The sequence below is a fragment of the Biomphalaria glabrata genome, chromosome 1, assembly GCF_947242115.1.
Source record: "Biomphalaria glabrata chromosome 1, xgBioGlab47.1, whole genome shotgun sequence".
In the NCBI taxonomy this organism is placed as follows: Eukaryota; Metazoa; Mollusca; class Gastropoda; family Planorbidae; genus Biomphalaria; species Biomphalaria glabrata.
Window position 1 is genome coordinate 30532980 of NC_074711.1, and position 17538 is coordinate 30550517.

General features: G+C 37.3%; 1 protein-coding gene across 1 annotated transcript in view; it reads left to right on the forward strand.

Annotated features, from left to right (window-relative positions):
* The first annotated feature begins 1043 nt into the window (after window positions 1-1043).
* The window catches only part of LOC106069653 (uncharacterized), a 59795-nt gene continuing 43300 nt past the window's right edge, over window positions 1044-17538 (forward strand). Inside the window, exons 1-3 of the mRNA XM_056031971.1 lie at window positions 1044-1176; window positions 2053-2223; window positions 6310-6510. Coding sequence (XP_055887946.1) covers window positions 6320-6510 — 191 coding nt within the window. The 5' untranslated portion in view covers window positions 1044-1176; window positions 2053-2223; window positions 6310-6319. The remainder of the gene's footprint in view (window positions 1177-2052; window positions 2224-6309; window positions 6511-17538) is intronic.

Consider the following 17538-nt stretch of genomic DNA (forward strand, 5'->3'; position numbering starts at 1 on the left):
AAAGGGACTACAGTAAGCACTACTGCTACAGACATCACAAACAAATTCCTCAATAGACACTGTTAAAGGGACTACAATAAGCAGTACTGCTGCAGACATCACAAACTAATTGCTCAGTAAACACTGGGACTACAATGAATGTCTTCCTCTAACGAAGCTCGACCTTGATAGTTCCAGAGAAGGAAAATTAGTTCATTAATAATAATAGTTACACAAATAATAATAATATTAATAATAATAATAATAATCTACTTAATCGTCCTTCAAGGTGCAGTGGAGGGAGCAAGAAGAAAGGGTCATCCGAAGAAAAGCTGGCTGGACAATGTCAAAGAATGGACCGGCCTCTGTCTTGATACTAAGAACAGCTGCTGACCGGGTACAATGAAGGGCTTTGGTTACATGAACTGGCACAGCACCGCTACGACAAAAGTCAAGGGACAGATGAGGATGAGCAAAAATATATATCGTTCATTTTAATGAGAGATTACTACTAGGTCATTTTTTTAAGAATCACGCTCGGAAAGAGTTCAAATAAGAGAACGTCCAAACAAAGGATAATTATACAATGTGGAGAATAGCCTTCAGGACAGAAGGCTCAAAAGTAAAGTAGCAATTATACATAAAACACTGAACCATAATCTTCAAATACAAAAACAAAATTTAATAAAATACTCTAAAAGACACAAAGATAAAGGCACATTCCCCGTCCCATATACTAGGACAAATTTGTACAAATACTCCTTCTTCCCTAGTGCTATTAGAGCATGGAATGGGTTGCCTGAGCTAGCCAGGAAAACCAGTGACTTGGCAGAATTTAAGTCATTGGTTAATATGCATGACTAAATGCATGACGCGTAGGACGTAATCATCTTCTTTTTTGAAGTAACGTCTGTATTATATAAGATAAGATAAGAATATCTACTTATAAAATAAAGAGATTACAATGTGCCAGTTATTTTTTTAAACAGAGAAAAAAGCTGCATATAACGTCATCAATTCGTGTTTTGAAATTTCTAGTTCTTTAAATCAAATTAACTTCCTTTCTTAATGCTTTAGTTTGTTTATACATAGGCGGGCTGACTCAATTTTCATTTCACTTTTAGCTTAAGACTTTAATCATAATAAAGATCTGATTACCTAATCATCCCAATCTAGATCTAATTACCTTCACTTCATGTAAGTTACCACTACTCAATAGCTCCTACCAAGAATGTTCACATATACTAAGTCTAGATCTGATCTTCACCCTTAAGGACAAGCTTTATACCTAGTATCGTATGATAGTATATTTAACTGTTTTTAGATGCTCTTGTTCTATATTTTTTATCATTTAGATATGGTACCTAGATCAATTTCTTTAGAATTAGATAGATCTATATATTTTCAAAATCATTGTTTTGTTTTCGATCAAGTTTTTTTAATGAAACTCAATCAGTTAAATTTTGATCAAGTACCCGACGTATTAACTCTCTCCGTCCGTCTGTCAGTCTAGTACACATTTTGTACGCGCTTTTCTCCCATTTCCTATTCTCGGATCAAGTTGAAATTTTGCACACAATTATTAATAGTCAGATCCATGGCAGGAGATTGAACGATTTGACCAGGTTAATCTGTTTATTAACGCGATCTAGCCTGCACTGTTCTTCCACTTTTCCCTAGATAACTTTATTTATTTATTTTATTATTATATGCTGAATGGGTAGGGTAACCTGTAGTCATACCATGAAAGTACTTTTCCTAGTAAACAAAAGACTTAATATCTGACAAAACCTCCTTCCGAAAAAATGAAAAAAAACTAAAAGACTAAAAGACTAAAAAACTAAAAGACTAAAAAACTAAAAGACTAAAAGACTAAAAGACTATAAAACTAAAAGACTAAAAGACTAAAAAACTAAAAGACTAAAAGACTAAAAAACTAAAAGACTTTAGCTTCAAATCACTGAACATTCATTACGTGCATGTAGACTCAAAAAAAAACGGAGAAATTATGAAAAAATATTGAAATTGATATTATGTGGTTAATTGGGCGTATTCTTTTTTTTTTCTGTACAGACCTTGGCATGTTCTTCCTAATGGCTCTTCTTTACCTTTGCTGGTTAACATTTATGTTAGAGCGTGTGTTTGTTTGGTCTCTCCGAATGCTCCGTTAGAGCCATCAAATATCAATTCACGTAAAGTTTGTATTAAGATGGTAACCTTTTCTGTGAAGAACGGTGGCAGACGGTAAGAATAGAAAGTGTCCCCTTTTGAAACCCAACTGTGTAAGGCACACTATATAGAGCTCATCTGCTCCCTGAGGCAACCAGGGCGTCATGTGGCAAGCACAATGATAAACGGTTTTTACTGAAACCAACGCTTGTTGGGCAACCCATTGGTGTTGGCAGGACTAATAGGTTGCCATAACAATCATCTTTCATCTGGATATGACGTCCCTACTGTCGACCGCCAAACAACCGCCCCCCCCCCACACACACACACACTCTTGTATTGTCTGGCGCAACGACAGTGACGACATTAGAGAATATTATCACTGTCACTTTATAATAAATGCCAAGGTCAAGACAGTTTTAATTGTATAAACAATAAACATGTTTATATTTTCGGGGAACAACAGTAATTTTTTAATCGTACCTAAAATAACCAGGTGAGTTAGAATGAGCGAAATTCTTTGCAATTTGTTCTCGTCTGTTGGAGAAGCTAAGTTTAGAGAGAGTTATGTATACAAGGGATGACGGGATTAGTTAATAAGTTTTAAGCTTCATGTTGTCTACCTTTGTAAATCTATTTGAAATGAAGTGGTTTTACGTGATAGTAGTGTTTGTTCAATCTTTATGTGAGTTTTACTTGAGAAAATAAAAATTCTGATATTTCTGTAATTTCTTCATTCAAACAAGAATCTCAATCAGACTTTGGTCCTTGGGTCATCAGAATTAACTTTTGGAAACACGGCGACGTATTCACCACATAATTTCATTGTTATTGGCCTCCTTTAGTCGCAGAGCGACTATGGTTCATCTCGAACACTTTTTGATGTGACTGTGGAGCCCTATTTTGGAGAGACACTTCCATCCACAAATATCGCAGGTTAAGGAGGCTTTCGTTTTGATGGTAGAGGAGCTGGCAATTTTACGCATGGTACGCTTTTCTTCCAGAGCTGAGGCCCATGTTTTTTCGCTGTCCATAGCTTTTTTGGTCGCTGTCTCTCTCCATCTAATGCGGTCTAGAGCTATGTCTTCCCAATGGTCGGTATCGATGTTCACTGATTTGAGGTCACGTTTTATTACATCAATGTAACGGAGGTGGGGGCGGCCAGTTTTTCTTGAGCGAGACGCTAGTTGCCGAAGAGAATGATTTTCGGGATTGTCCTCCATCCGGCGAAAATGTCCAGACCAGCGCAGGCGACTTTGTCTGAGGACTGTAAAGATGCTGGGAATACCTGTTTGCGCAAGAATCTCAGTATTGCACACTCTTTCTTTCCATCTTTCCATGTGATTTTCAAGATCTTTCGGAGACAGCGCAAATGGAATGAGTTTAGTTTTCTCTCTTGCTTTGCGTAGGTGGTCCACGACTCACTGCCGTACAGTAGCGTACTCAGTACGCATGCCTTGTTGACCTCCATTTTGGTCGCTGTAGTGAGCTTCTAGTTTTCCTTGATCTGAGCCTAGTGAAGGTCGAGGCAGCCTTCCCGATGCGTTTTTTTGATCACTTCTTCTGGAGACAGGTCATCTTGAATTGTGGATCCCAGATAGCAGAACTCATTTACGGCATCCAGCTTGTTATCGTCTATGAGGATGGAGGGTGGTGCTGTAGCAGGTGGTCCCATAACATTTGCTTTCTTCGTGCTAATTGTTAAGCCACCACTTTCAATGTTAACAACCTTGCAGAGCCTAATTCCATTGTAACAACCAGAAATATTTCTAGTTAGCATTTGTTAGAAAAAATATATAAGCAGCGAGTATTTAGAATTTAGTATGTAATAGCAATTTAATCTTTAATGTTGCTTTGTCTATGTGTGTGCGTGGTTTGGGGTTAAAATATGCGTGCATCTGTGTGAAGGAACCGCACTCAATAACCTAAATCTCTTAGAATTCGGATCGAAGCGTGTCCCTTGTCTAGACACAGACACACCAACTCTGCACTCACAGGACATCACGTCCTGAAGCAATGAACGGGCGCGGAATTCAAAACCAGGAAGACACTAGATGTGGGAGGGGGAGGGGGAATGGGCCGAGACAGGGGAAAGGCGGTCGCTTGTCATAGAATCCAGGGTGGCGGTGTACGTGGTGGTCATTTGATTTGTGACTGTGTGGATTCATTTCTTGATGGGTTCAATGCCCCCCCGGTCCAAAAAAAAATCAGAAATCATGTGCACGCGCCACTGTGAATGGCGCCATATAGCAGAACTCACGGTGCAAATCAACACAAAATCTCTGTATACAAATAGATCATCTTCATTAACTTTATTTAGATATCTTTTTTTTTTCATTTGTAAACATTCTATATGTAAATGTGAGATTATTATTAGAATGCGTGTGTTTTGTTTCGTTTGTATTAATGAACGACGTGTAGTGTTTTGAGATTTTTTGACTCTACGATATTACTTCCGATGTCTAAATATGTTTGCTGTTGCTAATGTTTTAAGTTTTTTTTAACCTAAACTCCTGTATTGCAATATCAAGTCTAACATGTACGTTAAGTGGTCAAATAAAAAATTTCAGACTTGCTTCCATTTCCACGTAGCTCCCCCTCCCGTAATTTCCAGAAGCTTCTACATTTACCCATAATTAGTGGATTGGAAAGTCGTATCTGTGATCACTTAGTGTCTTAGTGTGTCATCAAAAGAAAGTTCATAAAACATTTTTCACTTAACTTACGTAATCGTAATACTTCTAACTACCGAACAGACGATCTGCTGAAGTGTGGCGCATTCAGCGTTCACTCCTTAAATGCTATATTTTACTTGAAGCCGTCTGCCTAACACTGGTATCTGATTGTAGAACTAATGATGCTGTTTGCGAAGCCAGATATAACACAGTTATGTGATTGTAGAACTAATGATGCTGTTTGCGAAGCAAGGTCTAACACTGGTATCTGATTGTAGAACTAATGATGCTGTTTGCGAAGCCAGGTCTGACACTGGTATCTGATTGTAGAACTAATGATGCTGTTTGCGAAGCAAGGTCTAACACTGGTATCTGATTGTAGAACTAATGATGCTGTTTGCGAAGCAAGGTCTAACACTGGTATCTGATTGTAGAACTAATGATGCTGTTTGCGAAGCAAGGTCTAACACTGGTATCTGATTGTAGAAATAATGATGCTGTTTGCGAAGCCAGGTCTGACAGTAGTATGTGATTGTAGAACTAATGATGCTGTTTGCGAAGCCAGGTCTGACACTGGTATGTGATGGTTTGTCTAAATTCTGTATTGTTATCATTTAACTCTATACATTTTCTATTTCTTCCTGGACACGGTCCTTTTAACCTCTTCAATGTTATTTTTCCCTAATGTGGACCAAATATGTTTATTTCCAATGGATGCCTCAAGGACGTTATGCGCCTGGCAGACAACATTGAAGTTGCTTCATTTTCTTGCTTTCTAAAAAAAAGTCAGGACTTCTTTACATAAGAAAATAAACAACTGATTCACATAGACCTCACACACACACACATACACTGAGATGTGACAACACACACTGTGATATGACCACACACACTGAGATGTGACAACGCACAGATATGATCACACACAATTATGTGACCACACATACAAACACTATTGTGACCACCATCCCCCAATACATACATACACTAGTGTGACAGCACATCAAACACACACACACTAATGTACTCACACAAATGCACACACACTAATGTACTCACACAAATGCACACACACTAATGTGACTACACACACTGATTCTGACCACACACACACACACTAATGTACCCACACATATGCATACACATTATTGTAACTACACACACTGATGTGACCACACACACACTTTGGTGTTATCTGTAACTCTTTGGGCCATCTGCAGATTATCTGCATACAGCATTAGATTAGTGAGGACATGGATACATTCAAACCTTGAATTTGCCTTCATAAATCACGTCAGTGTATTAGTAATAATAGAGGGGAGACACTAATCACGTGTGCATCAAACTCAGTAAATATCCAGGCACATAGGTGCCAAAAACTTTGATACATTAAAGTTTGACTTTCATGTAATAAAATCTGGAAGGTAATTTTGTTTTTGACTATGTAGACCTGCCTTAAATGTTTCTGATGAAATGTTTTCCACAGTTAAACTCCTATGATCGGTGCTCCTTGTGGTGTTCATGCCTTGGTTCTTGCTGCTGTTGTCTGGAGATATGACGCTTTGGCTGGCTCTCTGCCCACATCCTGTGTCTACGATCATAACCTTGTGATATGCAGAGATGCCCACAGGTTGAATCTGACTAGCCTGGCCGCTGCAGTAATGATGGAGTATGTTGTCACATTCGTGTAAGCCTGTGGTTTAAAAAAATAAAGAGTAAGCTATTAACTTTAGACATGGACTAAGTGTTTTAAACTAGCATAGAAAATTTTATGTGGTTTAAAACGGATGTAAAACCGTAACCAATGTTGTGTTTTTTTTTTATAATAACAAGAAAAATATAAAAATATAATATTTTATCATGTGATTCTTTTTTAAATCTTTCTTTCTGATTGCATACTCATTGTGCTCTAGTCTAATCTCTCTTGTGGACAAGTGGGTGGTAGAGGGGGTATTTGGAAGAAGGTTTTGATTTCGAGCCCACTAGTTAGAGAGCCAAGCTGTTTATACCAATCCGCCTTGTGCACAGAAATATTAAATCCATCTCTAAGAATTCTTTACGTTCACGCCCACACACAAAATGATGTTAAGACAGACAGATTTTAACGGCTGCAAATATAAAGGTAAAAAAATATGTAGCACAAAGGGGGGCGAAGAAGTGTACACAATTCTATCAAACAAAATCTCCACCTTAGTAAATCGGGAAAATGCTCCTGTTCAATTAGATTTACGTAAGATTTCAACTAAGTCCCAAAGCAAAGTGATTCGATAATATTTGAAAAGAGTTTCAGTCTTAAAGAAAATGTTTTAAAAAAGAATCGTTAATGTTTCCTGTCACCAGCACTTCTTTTGTTTCCTCAGTCACCAGCACTTCTTTTGTTTCCTCAGTCACCAGCACTTCTTTTCTTTCCTCAGTCACCAGCACTTCTTTTGTTTCCTATCTCACCAGCACTTCTTTTGTTTCCTAAGTCACCAGCACTTCTTTTCTTTCCTCAGTCACCAGCACTTCTTTTGTTTCCTGTCACTAGCACTTTTTTTGTTTCCTCAGTCACTAGCACTTCTTTTGTTTCCTCAGTCACTAGCACTTCTTTTGTTTCCCCAGTCACCAGCACTTCTTTTCTTTCCTCAGTAACTAGCACTTCTTTTCTTTCCTCAGTTACTAGCACTTCTTTTTTTTCCTCAGTCACCAGCACTTCTTTTGTTTCCTGTCACCAGCACTTCTTTTGTTTCTTCAGTTACTAGCACTTCTTTTGTTTCCTCAGTTACTAGCACTTCTTTTGTTTTCTCAGTCACTAGCACTTCTTTTGTTTCCTCAGTTACTAGCACTTCTTTTGTTTCCTCAGTCACCAGCACTTCTTTTGTTTCCTCAGTCACCAGCACTTCTTTTGTTTCCTCAGTCACCAGCACTTCTTTTGTTTTCTCAGTCACCAGCACTTCTTTTGTTTCCTCAGTTGCTAGCACTTCTTTTGTTTCCTCAGTCACCAGCACTTCTTTTGTTTCCTCAGTCACCAGCACTTCTTTTGTTTCCACAGTCACCAGCACTTCTTTTGTTTCCTCAGTCACCAGCACTTCTTTTGTTTTCTCAGTCACCAGCACTTCTTTTGTTTCCTCAGTTGCTAGCACTTCTTTTGTTTCCTCAGTCACCAGCACTTCTTTTGTTTCCTCAGTCACCAGCACTTCTTTTGTTTCCACAGTCACCAGCACTTCTTTTGTTTCCTCAGTCACTAGCACTTCTTTTGTTTCCTCAGTCACCAGCACTTCTTTTGTTTTCTCAGTCACTAGCACTTCTTTTGTTTCCTCAGTCACTAGCACTTCTTTTGTTTCCTCAGTCACCAGCACTTTTTTTGTTTCCTCAGTCACTAGCACTTCTTTTGTTTCCTCAGTCACTAGCACTTCTTTTGTTTCCCCAGTCACCAGCACTTCTTTTCTTTCCTCAGTAACTAGCACTTCTTTTCTTTCCTCAGTTACTAGCACTTCTTTTTTTTCCTCAGTCACCAGCACTTCTTTTGTTTCCTCAGTCACCAGCACTTCTTTTGTTTCCTCAGTCACCAGCACTTCTTTTTTTTCCTCAGTTACTAGCACTTCTTTTGTTTCCTCAGTTACTAGCACTTCTTTTGTTTTCTCAGTCACCAGCACTTCTTTTGTTTCCTCAGTTACTGGCACTTCTTTTGTTTCCTCAGTCACCAGCACTTCTGTTGCTCCACTAAATTAGTATCCTTAGATCTATGTACTCTCCACCCACGTGACAGGCCTACACGCTACTGGCTACTAAAAAAAATAAAATCCTGTATCAAGGGAACGCTTCTAATTACTTCCCTTAGTTGTTGAAAGCAATAAATTATTCAGTGTCAGATGAAGTGCTTCCACAATTGTAGTCATCACAAAGATTCAGATGGAATTATTTATACATTATATGTTCAATGTAAATATAGATCTTGTAGTTTCCAACACTTACAATAGTCCTTACTCTTTTGATTACATTAACAAGGGAGGCAATATAGCAAGGGGAGGGGAACAAGGGATATATATTCTGTTGACCGATTTATATTGTAGCTATGATGCAACCAAACTAACACAAACTCATATCTGTCTGTCATCGCTTGAATCTCTTATGGATTTATTTCTTCTGGTTACTCCCTTTGGCTATTTGCAAATAAGGGCTTTGCCTTTCGATTCAGTTCTTTGTGTGTGTGTGTGTTTGCGTAAACAAGGGAGACGGAAGAGATGTGTTTGTGTGTGTGTAAGTGTGTATATTTCTTGTACAATTCCACTTGAGGTTAGACTAATGACGAAGTAAAAAAAGGTTAAAGTTCAGTTGGTACTGAACTAATTTGGTTCGAAAACAACGAAGGGATAGGACATGACGAAACACAAGATTGTGCAAGACTAGACTATCGATCTGATTTTAGTGATCATTGCAACACTTAGTCATCAATAGATTCTAGTATACATGACATTTGGTTCTTGCCACATCCAGTCATCAATAGATTCTAGTATACATGACATTTGGTTCTTGCAACATCCAGTCATCAATAGATTCTAGTATACATGACATTTAGTTCTTGCAACATCCAGTCATCAATAGATTCTAGTATACATGACATTTAGTTCTTGCAACATCCAGTCATCAATAGATTCTAGTATACATGACATTTGTTTCTTGCAACACTCAGCCATCAAAAGATTCTAGTATACATGACATTTGGTTCTTGCAACATCCAGTCATCAATAGATTCTAGTATACATGACATTTAGTTCTTGCAACATCCAGTCATCAAAAGATTCTAGTATACATGACATTTGTTTCTTGCAACACCCAACCATCAATAGATTCTAGTATACATGACATTTAGTTCTTGCAACATCCAGCCATCAAAAGATTCTAGTATACATGACATTTGGTTCTTGCAACATCCAGCCATCAATAGATTCTAGTATACCTGACATTTGGTTCTTGCAACATCCAGCCATCAAAAGATTCTAGTATACCTGACACTTGGTTCTTACAACATCCAGTCATCAATAGATTCTAGTATACCTGACACTTGGTTCTTACAACATCCAGTCATCAATAGATTCTAGTATACATGACATTTGTTTCTTGCAACACCCAGCCATCAAAAGATTATAGTATACCTGACACTTGGTTCTTACAACATCCAGTCATCAATAGATTCTAGTATACTTGACATTTGGTTCTTGCAACACCCAACCATCAATAGATTCTAGTATACATGACATTTGTTTCTTGCAACACCCAGCCATCAAAAGATTCTAGTATACCTGACACTTGGTTCTTACAACATCCAGTCATCAATAGATTCTAGTATACATGACATTTGTTTCTTGCAACACCCAGCCATCAAAAGATTCTAGTATACCTGACACTTGGTTCTTACAACATACAGTCATCAATAGATTCTAGTATACTTGACATTTGGTTCTTGCAACACCCAACCATCAATAGATTCTAGTATACCTGACATTTGGTTCTTGCAACATCCAGTCATCAAAAGATTCTAGTATACATGACATTTGGCTCTTGCAACACCCAGCCATCAATAGATTCTAGTATACATGACATGTGTTTCTTGCAACATCCAGTCATCAATAGATTCTAGTATACATGACATTTGGTTCTTGCAACACCCAGCCATCAAAAGATTCTAGTATACCTGACATTTGGTTCTTACAACATCCAGTCATCAATAAATTCTAGTATACCTGACATTTGTTTCTTGCAACACCCAGTCATCAATAGATTCTAGTATACATGACATTTGGTTCTTGCAACACCCAGCCATCAATAGATTCTAGTATACCTGACATTTGGTTCTTGCAACATCCAGCCATCAATAGATTCTAGTATACATGACATTTGGTTCTTGCAACATCCAGTCATCAATAGATTCTATTATACATGACAATTGGTTCTTGCAATATCCAGTCATCAATAGATTCTAGTATACATGACACTTGGTTCTTGCAACACCCAGCCATCAATAGATTATAATATACCTGACATTTGGTTCTTGCAACATCCAGTCATAAATAGATTCTAGTATACCTGACATTTGGTTCTTGCAACACCCAGCCATCAAAAGATTCTAGTATACCTAACACTTGGTTCTAGCAACACCCGGCCATCAATAGATTCTAGTATACATGACATGTGTTTCTTGCAACATCCAGTCATCAATAGATTCTAGTATACATGACATTTGGTTCTTGCAACACCCAGCCATCAAAAGATTCTAGTATACCTGACATTTGGTTCTTACAACATCCAGTCATCAATAGATTCTAGTATACCTGACACTTGGTTCTTGCAACACCCAGTCATCAATAGATTCTAGTATACATGACATTTGTTTCTTGCAACATCCAGCCATCAATAGATTCTAGTATACCTGACATTTGGCTCTTGCAACACCCAGCCTCAATAGATTCTAGTATACATGACATTTGGTTCTTGCAACATCCAGCCATCAATAGATTCTGGTGTACATGACACTTGGTTCTTACAACATCCAGTCATCAATAGATTCTAGTATACCTGACACTTGGTTCTTGCAACACCCGGCCATCAATAGATTCTAGTATACATGACATTTGGTTCTTGCAACACCCGGCCATCAATAGATTCTAGTATACCTGACATTTGGTTCTTGCAACATCCAGTCATCAATAGATTCTAGTATACATGACATTTGGTTCTTGCAACAGCCGGCCATCAATAGATTCTAGTATACCTGACACTTGGTTCTTGCAACACCCAGCCATCAAAAGATTCTAGTATACATGACATTTGGTTCTTGCAACACCCGGCCATCAATAGATTCTAGTATACCTGACATTTGGTTCTTCCAAGACCCAGTCATCAATAGATTCTGGTGTACATGACATTTGGTTCTTGCAACACCCGGCCATCAATAGATTCTAGTATACCTGACATTTGGTTCTTCCAAGATCAAGTCATCAACAGATTCTAGTATACCTGACAATTGGTTCTTGCAACATCCAGTCATCAATAGATTCTAGTATACCTGACATTTGGTTCTTGCAACACCCAACCATCAATAGATTCTAGTATACCTGACATTTGGTTCTTGCAACATCCAGTCATCAATAGATTCTAGTATACATGACATTTGGTTCTTGCAACACCCGGCCATCAATAGATTCTAGTATACCTGACATTTGGGTCTTGCAACATCCAGTCATCAATAGATTCTAGTATACATGACATTTGGTTCTTGCAACACCCGGCCATCAATAGATTCTAGTATACCTGACACTTGGTTCTTGCAACACCCAGCCATCAAAAGATTCTAGTATACATGACATTTGGTTCTTGCAACACCCGGCCATCAATAGATTCTAGTATACCTGACATTTGGTTTTTCCAAGACCAAGTCATCAACAGATTCTAGTATACCTGACAATTCGTTCTTGCAACATCCAGTCATCAATAGATTCTAGTATACCTGACATTTGGTTCTTGCAACACCCAACCATCAATAGATTCTAGTATACCTGACATTTGGTTCTTGCAACATCCAGTCATCAATAGATTCTAGTATACATGACATTTTGTTCTTGCAACACCCAGCCATCAAAAGATTCTAGTATACCTGACATTTGGTTCTTACAACATCCAGTCATCAATAGATTCTAGTATACCTGACATTTGTTTCTTGCAACACCCAGTCATAAATAGATTCTAGTATACCTGACATTTGGTTCTTGCAACACCCAGCCATCAATAGATTCTAGTATACCTGACATTTGGTTCTTGCAACATCCAGCCATCAATAGATTCTAGTATACATGACATTTGGTTCTTGCAACATCCAGTCATCAATAGATTATATTATACATGACAATTGGTTCTTGCAACATCCAGTCATCAATAGATTCTAGTATACATGACACTTGGTTCTTGCAACACCCAGCCATCAATAGATTCTAGTATACCTGACATTTGGCTCTTGCAACATCCAGCCATCAATAGATTCTGGTGTACATGACACTTGGTTCTTACAACATCCAGTCATCAATAGATTCTAGTATACCTGACATTTGGCTCTTGCAACACCCAGCCTCAATAGATTCTAGTATACATGACATTTGGTTCTTGCAACACCCAGTCATCAATAGATTCTAGTATACCTGACATTTGGCTCTTGCAACATCCAGCCATCAATAGATTCTGGTGTACATGACACTTGGTTCTTACAACATCCAGTCATCAATAGATTCTAGTATACCTGACATTTGGCTCTTGCAACACCCAGCCTCAATAGATTCTAGTATACATGACATTTGGTTCTTGCAACACCCAGTCATCAATAGATTCTAGTATACCTGACATTTGTTTCTTGCAACACCCAGTCATCAATAGATTCTAGTATACATGACATTTGTTTCTTGCAACATCCAGCCATCAATAGATTCTAGTATACCTGACATTTGGCTCTTGCAACATCCAGCCATCAATAGATTCTGGTGTACATGACACTTGGTTCTTACAACATCCAGTCATCAATAGATTCTAGTATACCTAACATTTCGTTCTTCCTAGACCCAGTCATCAATAGATTCTGGTGTGCATGACATTTGGTTCTTGCAACACCTGGCCATCAATAGATTCTAGTATACCTGACATTTGGTTCTTGCAACACCCAGCCATCAAAAGATTCTAGTATACCTGACATTTGGTTCTTGCAACATCCAGTCATCAATAGATTCTAGTATACATGACATTTGGTTCTTGCAACATCCAGTCATCAATAGATTCTAGTATACATGACATTTGGTTCTTGCAACACCCGGCCATCAATAGATTCTAGTATACCTGACATTTAGTTCTTGCAACATCCAGTCATCAATAGATTCTAGTATACCTGACATTTGGTTCTTGCAACATCCAGTCATCAATAGTTTCTAGTATACATGACATTTGGTTCTTGCAACACCCGGCCATCAATAGATTCTAGTATACATGACATTTGTTTCTTGCAACATCCAGTCATCAATAGATTCTAGTATACCTGACATTTGGTTCTTACAACATCCAGCCATCAAGAGATTCTAGTATACATGACATTTGGTTCTTACAACATCCAGTCATCAATAGATTCTAGTATACCTGACACTTGGTTCTTGCAACACCCGGCCATCAATAGATTCTAGTATACCTGACATTTGGTTCTTCCTAGACCCAGTCATCAATAGATTCTGGTGTACATGACATTTGGTTCTTGCAACACCCGGCCATCAATAGATTCTAGTATACATGACATTTGGTTCTTGCAACACCCGGCCATTAATAGATTCTAGTATAACTGACATTTGTTTCTTGCAACATCCAGTCATCAAAAGATTCTAGTATACATGACATTTGGTTCTTGCAACACCCGGCCATCAATAGATTCTAGTATACCTGACACTTTGTTCTTGCAACACCCAGCCATCAAAAGATTCTAGTATACATGACATTTGGTTCTTGCAACACCCGGCCATCAATAGATTCTAGTATACCTGACATTTGGTTCTTCCAAGACCCAGTCATCAATAGATTCTGGTGTACATGACATTTGGTTCTTGCAACACCCAGCCATCAATAGATTCTAGTATACCTGACATTTGGTTCTTCCAAGACCCAGTCATCAACAGATTCTAGTATACCTGACAATATGTTCTTGCAACATCCAGTCATCAATAGATTCTAGTATACATGACATTAGGTTCTTGCAACATCCAGTCATCAATAAATTCTAGTATACATGACATTTGTTTCTTGCAACATCCAGTCATCAATAGATTCTAGTATACATGACATTTGGTTCTTGCAACATCCAGTCATCAATAGATTCTAGTATACATGACATTTGGTTCTTGCAACACCCGGCCATCAATAGATTCTGGTATGCATGACATTTGGTTCTTGCAACACCCGGGCATCAATAGATTCTAGTATACATGACATTTGGTTCTTACAACATCCAGTCATCAATAGATTCTAGTATACCTGACATTTGGTTCTTGCAACATCCAGTCATCAATAGATTCTAGTATACCTGACATTTTGTTCTTACAACATCCAGTCATCAATAGATTCTAGTATACCTGACATTTGGTTCTTGCAACATCCAGTCATCAATAGATTCTAGTATACCTGACAATTGGTTCTTGCAACATCCAGTCATCAATAGATTCTAGTATACCTGACATTTGGTTCTTCCAAGACCCAGTCATCAACAGATTCTAGTATACCTGACAATTGGTTCTTGCAACATCCAGTCATCAATAGATTCTAGTATACATGACAATTGGTTCTTGCAACATCCAGTCATCAATAGATTCTAGTATACATGACATTTGGTTCTTGCAACACCCGGCCATCAATAGATTCTAGTATACCTGACATTTGGTTCTTGCAACACCCGGCCATCAACAGATTCTGGTATACCTGACAATTGGTTCTTGCAACATCCAGTCATCAATTGATTCTAGTATACCTGACATTTGGTTCTTGCAACACCCGGCCATCAATAGATTATAGTATACCTGACATTTGGTTCTTCCAAGACCCAGTCATCAATAGATTCTGGTGTATATGACATTTGGTTCTTGCAACACCCGGCCATCAATAGATTCTAGTATACCTGACATTTGGTTCTTCCAAGACCCAGGCATCAATAGATTCTGGTGTACATGACATTTGGTTCTTGCAACACCTAGCCATCAAAAGATTCTAGAATACATGACATTTGGTTCTTGCAACACTTAGTCATCAATAGATTCTAGCATATATGACATTTGGTTCTTGCAATACCCAGCCATCAATAGATTCTAGTATACATGCCATTTGGCTCTTGCAACACCCAGTCATCAATAGATTATAGTATTGTGATGTTGCTTATTCAGGCTGTCTTGAAGTCAACCAATTACTCTGCAGGCGTTTGGATGTAATTGTTCGGGTGTATTACGTGTAGTTGACCAACAAGTCAGACAAAACAAGTACATCTGTTTTTAACAAGTGAAGAGATGTAGTCAACACCGATGAACAAGTTCACATGGATTTATTCTGATAAAAGACCACAGTAGAAGTCTCTGTCACTAAACACGTCGTTACCCTGGAATATTCTATCGCTAACTGATTTTCCGGTCTCTAACCCAACATATCCCAAACGTCACTAGTCCCGTTCAATATGCGTCATCTATGGTGCGTCGCTAAATAACTAACCTATATAAATAAGGTGTCTAACAGATTCCTCCCCCCCTTGAAAAAAAAATATGTCAATATTTTTCCACTACTGTCAAGTCTTACAAGGGCATTTTCAATTTAAGGGGAAGACAACAAACATAAAATCTTGACATCTTCATCTTGACTTGTCAATGTTCATAACATTCCAGAATCATCTTCATTAGTACACAGTTCATCATGGAGGAAAATGTGGCATCCTATGGGCACGTCATACATCACAAATGTTCTTTCTGGCAGTAATCTGATAAAATACAATATTTCAAAAAAACAATTATAAACTTTATTTACACATTCAATAAATTTTTTCTTACCACCCTTTTATACGCTTTTGTCCATTTTTCTTTTATACTCACCCTTTTCCATAGAACTAACTTTCGTCAATGATATATGAAATGATTCACACAAAAAAAAATATCCATACTTACTTTCAAATGCTTAACATCAAATTTACTTATCTCCCTTTTCCATAACATATAAATTGTGTCAATATATTAATATATATTACATACTCAATATAATCATAGTTTATTTACAAAATTATTTCACTTCAATGTCATTCTAGACAATAGATCAGCTACAATATTCACAGATCCGCTAATAGCTTTCACTTCAAATTTATATTCCTGTAGTGCTAAGAACCATCTATAAACACGACTGTTTTTCATGCTCTTTTGCTGTATATACTGAATAGGTTTATGATCAGTTAATAATATGAATTTCCTTCCTATTAAATAACTCTCTAGCTTAGTAATTACCCATATTACAGCTAAGGCTTCTCTTTCAATGACACTATATTTTTTCTCTGCCTCTGATAATTTTCTACTTACATATAATATAGGATGTAAGTTATCATAGTTCTGCATTAAACAACCACCAATAACATTACCAGATGCATCAGTTGTGACATAAAATATTTTGTCCTTATCGGGTAGTCTTAATATTAATTCATGACTAAAAACATCTTTAATTCTGTCAATAGCTTTCACACATTCCTCATTACAAACTACTTTTTGAGGTTTTCCTTTTTTAAGTAAGTCATTTAATGGATTCACTATTTCTGCTAAGTTCTTTATAAACTTTCTGTAATAATTTACTATTCCCAATATACTTTTAATTTGTCTTTTTGTTGTAGGTATTTCAATATTAAGTACTTTCTTTATGTTATCTTCAATAGGGCTAATCATGTTGTTATTTACTTTATGTCCTAAGAAAATTATTTCCTCCAATCCTATTTCTACTTTTTCTGCTTGAATTGTAAGTCCACTTTCTTTTATTATTTTGAATACTTCTTTTACATCTACCAAATGTTCCTCCCAACTATTATTAAAAATACATATGTCATCCAAATAGCAAATAACATTTTCTTTGTTTCCAATTATCATGTTCATCATTCTATTAAATGTGGCAGGTGCATTTACTAATCCAAAACTCATATAGTTCCATT